This window comes from Mus caroli, unplaced genomic scaffold, assembly GCF_978045245.1.
Source record: "Mus caroli unplaced genomic scaffold, Mus_caroli_1 scaffold_9, whole genome shotgun sequence".
Taxonomy (NCBI): Eukaryota; Metazoa; Chordata; class Mammalia; order Rodentia; family Muridae; genus Mus; species Mus caroli.
In genome coordinates, this window is record NW_028227264.1 from 16,575,218 (window position 1) to 16,583,269 (window position 8,052).

Sequence of the window (8,052 nt, forward strand, 5' to 3'; positions counted from 1 at the left end):
GCTTCCAAACATTCAAACAAAATTTGAAATATATTTGATCTTATGCAAATAAAAGTAGAAATTCAATTATGTTGTGGTGAGTGTAAAGAACATGTTTATTCTGTTCTTCTATGCACGAATTGTTTTTTGCTTGTTTATTCAATTGTTTGGGGATCTTGTTTTGTCTTGTTTTCTGAGACGGAGTCTTTTTATGTAGCCCTAACTAGACTGCAATGTGTTATGTAGCCCAGGCTGGCATCAAATTTGTTACAATCCTCCTGTCTCTGCCTCTCAGGTGCTGGAATTACAAATGTGCACTAGGAATTAAAGATGTGCAGTAGGGATTACATGTGTGTCCCAGGACACCCAGGTACACGTTTCATTTGTGCTTTATAAGTTTTGTACACCGGTATGACTACCACTGAACACAAATTAAAACTATGCGTACTTCGTAAGAAAACCACCTCTAATACAAAATTAAATGTCATATACACTTCAGCAAAGAACTTCAGATGCATCATCAATTTAGCCATCTAATCAAATATAGTAAGAGAATAATTCATTAATCTTCAAAACCAAAAAGCAGAAGTTAGTATTCTGTGCTCCTTTTACATTAAGGTATCAAATTTACATCGCAGCTATTTAGCCATCTATTGGTAAAAGAAGTAAATTAACAATGATAACCTATTATTAGAATCTTATCTTGCTGGTAGTTTCCAAAATATTAGAATTAATAGAGCTGCAAATCCCAAGTGTCCGGGCACATGCCAAGAATATGTATGTAAATATGCGAATTTTAATAGACTCATCAATTTACATGATTAATCATCAGCAGTACTTAAATCAACTTAAACTTTCCAATCACGGGGAAACAATATTTTCCACGTATGTCCGTTCCAGGGCAGCAAAAGTCGGTTGACATAGTGGCCATTGAGCAGATGTCACCAGAAACAAAAGGGAGGATTAAAAAAAATAAAAATCCCGAGTGTGCTCACAAAATCTTGTAAACAACACCCCCTCCCCCAAATTCCTATCTCCTTTGCCTTTAACAGTCTTTAATTTCATTTACGTTTTAAGTCTTTGCCAGCTTTGCTGCTTCCACATCATTAAAATCAAACTTCTAGTTTGTAGCTGTGTATTAACACATTTATTTATTCACATCATTAGTGCTCCATCATTTTGCCCTGTTCTGAGAGCTCACTCTCCAATCCCACACTCAACATTTCAAAGGAGTTACTTCTGCATCACACAATTTTGCTCTTTCAATTTCTGCTATTTCCTCAGCACAAAAATCAGATTTTAGATGAACAGAAAGACTGTGGGAATCAGAACTTCGTTTAAAATACAAAGAAACCCAGGAAATCAACCAACTCCAGTCCGTGTCCAGGAGCGTCCTGGCGAATCCTGGAAGCTTTGCTGTGATTGCATCTCTGTACAGACAGGCTCCGGTTTTCATATTCCATCAGCTTGGATACATTGTTGCAAGAAGAGGTCACTCCTCCACTGTGATTTATGTTGATGGTTTTAATTTTTAAAACGTCTGCTCATGCTACTATACTGAAGTTACTGCTTCACTCTGCTAAAGAAAACACTCACAAAGAAGTTCCTCCATGCTTACAGCTAATTTTTAAGCTATTCCTGGTTGATGGAGAGGGCCACGTTTGAAAATATTTAGTGTTTTCTCCTCTCAACCACCTCCTGACCTACATGCATCCCAGTTTTATTTTGGAAAGGCCGTTTGCCTTTCGATCTCAGCCAAAGTTTCTGGCGGTCAAGTTTTCAGCTTGGTAGGAAATAGCCCCTGGACGCGGTTGATTGACCTGCCCCTCATAGCTGCTTCCCTGCAGGTCGAGAGAGGCTCCGTTTTCGGCAGGACTCTGGCAGGGGGTGAGGGGGAGGGGGAGGGGGTGAGGGTTTGCTGCTCAGGCAAAAATCTCAGCCGGCCTCGGACTGAGCTGACAGATGCGGAGAGGAACTCAGTTGCTGGAGCTGCAGAACAGTGGGCATCAGGCACCAGGTGGCACGCAGTGGGTATCTGGTAAGAAACAATCCTTGGCAATCCTGGGGACCGGGGAGGTGCTGATAGGACTGAACAAACCCTGGAGCTTGTGGCCCCTGGGAACTCACAGCTACCCAGCCCCAGGCTGCAGAGCTGAGGCTGCGCATACTAGATGCCTAGAGACCTCTGAGCAACTCTCAGTTGACAGTCCCCAGGCCAACCCACTGTTTCAGATGTAGGTAGGCTCCGGAACACCCATGCCCTTCCCAACGCTAATATGGACTACGGACTGCAGTCTCCTGCATCTGTAAGTCTAGGGATGCACCTGTTGCAAGACAGACCCGGGTCAAGGAGCCTCAACCCTTTGCTACCGCTAGGGCGACCAGTGTCATCCTAAAAACACATCCCAATTAGGTCGCTGCCGCTGCCGAGCTAACTTGCTCTTCATATCCATTCTACCCCTCTGAATCCACCCACCGCCAGAGCCAAGGTCACCGTGCTGGTCACCAGGCCTCTCTGGCTGAGGCCCCTTAGGCTGCAGCAGCCTTAGCCCAAAAGAGTCTCCCTTACTACCTCCTTTATGCACACGGAGTGACCCGTGGATAGCAGGCAACCCTGAAATTTGTGCGCGGGTTCCCAGTATCTGAACTGACTCCTTCCGGACTTCTGAGCAGGGCTTGAGCTGCAGATGTCTGTGAACTCGCAAGGTCTAAAACAATCCAGCGAGAGGAGTCACACGTAGGGGCTCCACTTCTTGGACCCCAGAAAGTATTGGTCCAACTTTTCTGGCGAATGAAGTGGTGGCATTTTTAGTTCGGCATCTTCTGCTAGCTGATAACCTTTTAGAAAGAAGGAAAGGGGGAACTAGACAACCTTTGAGACCTGGGACTCCTAAAAGCTTTTTATCAAAGTGTTTATCTGGGTGGGACCCTGGACCTACACTCTGACACTGCACTGGGAAAGGCCTAGCAGGAACAGAAAGCGAGAAGCACAAGGCGTTGCATCTGGCATCTACCTCCAAGCAGAACACTTGGCATCCCTACCCCCACTCCCAGGCCCAGTTCAGGCACCTCGAGGTTATTGGAGCTAAATATCCTAGGCCCTTCTGTGGTCTGTTTGTTCTGGCAAGGTCCACGGGGCGCTTTCTAGCTCAGTGCAGCTGCCCTTGGTGAAGTGACTTCTGTTCGACTCTGATTTGGGTTGGAATTCCCTGAATCAGACCCTGGTCTTTCTAGTCTTGAAAATGGGTTACTGGTCGCTCCCCTATTTTATTCCCTGGCCTTCTTGACTAATATGAAGATACTTTGAACTTTATTTTGAACTGTCTACAGAGACGATTGGAACTTTTAAAAAGTTATTGTGCCTTGCATCTGCATGCTGCATGACTGTGTTCTGCTCCTTCATTCGAACCTCTTGTAATTTTAGTAGACTTGGCTACTTTGAAACGGAAACCCAGCGCAGCATTTTCAGTTTAGGCTTGAGAATAAGACTCAGAGATAGAAAGGTGATTCCTGTGATAGCAGGGACAGAGACAAGATGCACTCAGGCTTGGAAATTGCAGTTCTTCAGGAACGCCCCCCCACCCCCACCCCCCTCAGTCCCTTGATAGTCATCTGAGCCTCAAAAGACTTTCATCCCGACTGCTCCATTTCTCTAGGTTTGTGGCTTGGCTACCACTTTGGAACCTCAGTTGTTGGGCAACGACTTTGCTTATAAACCTCACTTAAGGTGCCAGTATCTTAACCAAAATGGAGCAGACTGGCAGCTTAGGAGAGTTTGTTTTAGCTCTGAAATTAAAAGTGCTTTGTGATATTAATCTTTCCACCTTACGTGAAAGCCCTTGGAGTCTCGTTTTAAGGAACTTTCTTTCCACGGAGGTGTGAGCAATAGAAGACTCAAGTCCGGTCTTCCAGGGCTTTAAAGCCCTGTCCTAGATGAGAGACTGTTGACCATGTTATTTCTTTTAAACCAGGCCAGAGTGAGAAAGCATTCATTCCAATGTCCAGTCTCTGTATCCTGCTGGTAGAGGACTAGAGAGAGTTTCACTGATGACCGTGTGTCAGTATGCATGACCTCTCCAGGGTTTACAAAATCCCCCATATGGGGGTACCCTCTGCTGACTGTCTCATTTGCGTTTGTAGGAAATGAAGACTCCTTTTTTTGGTTTTCCCGTGATTGTAAGGCAAGCCATGTCTGCCTAAGGTTAGTTACAGTACAAAGTCTCTTGCTTTCTATAGAGACACTGCCTTAACTTAGCTTTTGTTCATGGAATTTTCAAGCCGGGAGAGATGGGGTATCCAGCTGCTTTTAGAGGCCACCCTTGCCCAAGACTACTTTCTTTCTAGGGATTTCTGTGTTCCTGCCTCTGGTGCTAAAGAACAATTTTTGATTGACAAAAACATCGAAGAGGAATGGGGGTGGGAGCGGGGATGTCTGTGCCCAGTTATGAACTTGCATCTACCATCTACGGAACACAGCAAACTCCAGGTCTGTTTATCCTCAGAGGCCACGGCTTTGTAACAAGCCCGCACACATAGGTATCTTCAGGTCCTGTGGACACACACACACATGCACACGCACACACACCACACACTTTTGATTTTACCCTGAAGTCCTGCTCCACTCAGCTGCCACTCCAGGTGGTCTGGTGCTAAACTCTGGATGCTCTTAGCTTTCACCCTAGGGCCAAAGACTGCCTTCATCCCATCCCAACTTGAGGGGAAGATGGCAGTTAGCTACCCCATTCGGGAAGCTGGAACCCCAAAGATCTGTACTGAGCTCTTGAGAATCGTTTCAATCCCTAACTCTCCCATTTTTCTTCACTCTTTTCTCTCCCCAAATTTTCTTCCTAAATTGATTTTCATATAACATTGGGAGTTTTGCCTCTCCTCCCTCAGTTCTATAGCTAAGAAGTTAAAGAAATGTATAAATCCAAAATTATTTCAATTAGCTATTTTTAACGCAAAAGAAGACTTTTCTCCACAGCGGCATCAAAGGCAAAAACGCATTGCCAAATAGGCACATTTTTTTTTTAATTTACCGGAAAGGGCAAATAAACAAAATTAACTGAATTTAGAGACAAAGTACCAGTGAATAACAACTTCAGTCAGCAAAGTCTCCAAGTCTCCCAGGTTGAACCTGCCCCGTATCCGGCTTTCTATTGAGACCTTGTTTTGCCCACATTTCCGTAAACTAGATAGAGAACAAACTAAATCTTCTAAGTCCAAAGTAACGTCGTCGTAGGCCGATCTTCCAGGCAACTTCTGTTCCTTCCCTTCGTTTTAAGTGTAAGATTTGGCTTAAAAGAAATAGAATGAGGGGAGTGGCATAGAAGAAAGTTTTAAAAGAACAAAACAACAACAAAAACAAGAAGTCCAGTGCGTCCGCGGTGAGTGTGTCAATCAAAGGGTTTTGTGCCTGGGGGCTCCTTGTGGTTCCAAGCAGAGGTGTCCCAGGGCGGCTCCACAATGAATATGAATAGGAATCCTTGCTAACTGGGACAGCAAAGCGCACCGCCCTGAATGATGATGGCACGTCATCTTAACCAGCCCAGGATAGATAGGAGGGCTCCTTTTGTCTCTTTTCTCCACTGCAGCGCTATAAAAGCCCCTCTTTTACTGCAAGAGGTTAGTTCAGGCACACACCAATGTGCAGTGCAGGAAACAGCTAAACCAGAGATAGTGAAGCAAGCCAGGAGAGAGAGAGAGGCGGGGCAAGGCAGTGCCTTGACTTTTCTTCTCTGGTTTTACAACTGGGGAAGTGGGTTCCTGGACCTTGCTTTTTTTTTTTTTTTTAATTCAAGATTCTCTTTAATTTCCTGCCTAAAGGCTCCTCAACCATAAGGCCGCATCTCTTGTAATAAAATGAATTCTGATTCGAGCTCTGTCTCCAGCAGAGCGTCATCTCCGGACATGGATGAGATGTACCTAAGAGACCACCACCACCGCCACCACCACCACCATCAGGAGAGCCGTCTGAACTCGGTCTCCTCCACACAGGGCGATATGGTTCAGAAGATGCCAGGGGAAAGCCTCTCGCGGGCAGGCGCCAAGGCTGCAGGAGAAAGCAGCAAGTACAAAATCAAGAAGCAGCTGTCGGAGCAGGATCTTCAGCAGTTGCGGCTGAAGATCAACGGACGCGAACGCAAGAGGATGCACGACCTGAACCTCGCCATGGATGGTCTGCGCGAGGTCATGCCCTACGCTCACGGGCCCTCGGTGCGCAAGCTCTCCAAGATCGCCACTCTGCTTCTGGCCAGAAACTACATCCTCATGCTCACCAGCTCCCTGGAGGAGATGAAGAGGTTGGTTGGAGAGATCTACGGGGGACACCACTCGGCCTTCCACTGTGGGACTGTGGGGCATTCGGCCGGCCACCCGGCACACGCAGCCAACGCTGTGCACCCGGTGCACCCTATCCTGGGCGGCGCGCTCTCCTCTGGCAATGCCTCGTCTCCTCTGTCCGCGACCTCCCTGCCGACCATTGGCACCATCCGACCTCCCCACTCACTGCTCAAGGCGCCCTCCACGCCGCCCGCGCTACAACTGGGCAGCGGCTTCCAGCACTGGGCGGGGCTGCCCTGTCCCTGCACCATCTGCCAGATGCCACCACCGCCGCACCTGTCCGCTCTCTCCACCGCCAACATGGCACGGCTTTCGGCTGAATCTAAGGACTTGCTCAAGTGAGCCACGGGCTGGCCCGGCCGGGAGGAGGAAGGGAGAGCTGAGGCAGGGGTCGCAGTGCCGGGCCAGGAGGGAAGGGGAGACTGCTCGGCCTGCGGGAGGGTGGGCGCGCGGCCCCAGGCCTCGCCAGCGCCCTACAGATCCAGATTCCAGTTGACCCACCCCAGCGGGACGTGCCAAAACCAAACTGAAATACCTAGGTGTTAGGGAAGGGGACTGGAACCCGAAGTCCTGTTTTGCATGCATGCTTCTTTCCCTCATGCCACACCAGTATTTCTCACTGCCGTGTGCTCTTGTCAAAACTGCATTTGTTGTTTAACGATGGGATCGGTGGAGTTAAAAACTTGCAAAGGAACTTTGGAGTTGGCTCTTTCTGGCTGTGTTCTTATCTTGGAGGAAAGATGGCTATCCCTTTTGTGCAAAGCAAATGTAAATATTTCATCGAGCTAGATACACTTATGATTGTCTCTGCCCTTATAGATTTTTCAGAGACAATGGAGAGAGAGAGAGAGAGAGAGAGAGAGAGAGAGAGAGAGAGAGAGAGAGAGAGAGAGAGAGAGAGAGAGTTTGTTTCAGAATCCAAGTTTTGAATCTCAGCCCAGGGCATGAACCTCTTATGTGGGTTTTCCTTTCCACGCAAATATAGGTCAAAAAAATGCATGCACGCTTCTAAATGAATCTTGTCTAAACATGTTGTGCGGGCTATAGTGCCATTTTTCCTTGTAACAAGGATTTATTAGTGAATTCTCCAAAGTACTCCATATATCTGTCTGTGGTTGTATAAAATGGAAAGGGGGCCAGAGCACAAAGATTCACTCAATGAACATGTGATTCTTTCCCCAAGCCCATGTCTGTCTCAAATCTCATTCTAACGTTAGGGCTGTTCCAAGGGGCCCACTACAAAACTGGGCCTCCTCTAGAAGTTCATCCTACCCCCTTGCCAACTTATACTGCATGCGGGGTTGGGTCTGTTACCCCTCAGCTTTGAAAACATACTGGGTTTTGGGGGAGGGGGCTGCCACTTTTATTTTCCTGAACATTTGCTTGAATATTTTGTTAGGGCCTCAAAGACAATACCTGTCTTTATTTTTTATATATTCTTGATAAGTATGATATATTTATTAATAACCAGTGTTTCTGGATGAGATTTCAAATAAAAGAGAACCTTTAAATCCGGTATTTGCCTTCGCTTAAATTTTTTAATCAATAGTGGTTGTGGGATAAGAAACTTGTGGGCCCAGTAAACTGTCTGGGCGTGGGTGAGGGATTTGATGGAAAGTTTTCCTCTGGTCATTTGTAAGTACAGAGGAAGGATACACCTGTGCTAACCACTGAACCTGCCTGTCCTTCGAACGGCTGCAAATGCACTTCTTTCCTGTTTGAGACCCTTAT

General features: G+C 46.8%; 1 protein-coding gene across 1 annotated transcript; it reads left to right on the plus strand.

Moving 5' to 3' along the window:
- Positions 1-5,841: 5,841 nt before the first annotated feature.
- Olig3 (oligodendrocyte transcription factor 3) lies at positions 5,842-6,663 on the plus strand. Its single transcript, XM_021175321.2, has one exon. It carries the CDS (start codon positions 5,842-5,844, stop codon positions 6,661-6,663), a length of 822 nt encoding a protein of 273 aa, XP_021030980.1.
- Positions 6,664-8,052: the final 1,389 nt, after the last annotated feature.

What these genes read in the sequence shown, in the direction of transcription:
- Olig3 (XM_021175321.2), top strand. Translation starts at nt 5,842, where the DNA reads ATGAATTCTGATTCGAGCTCTGTCTCCAGCAGAGCGTCATCTCCGGAC.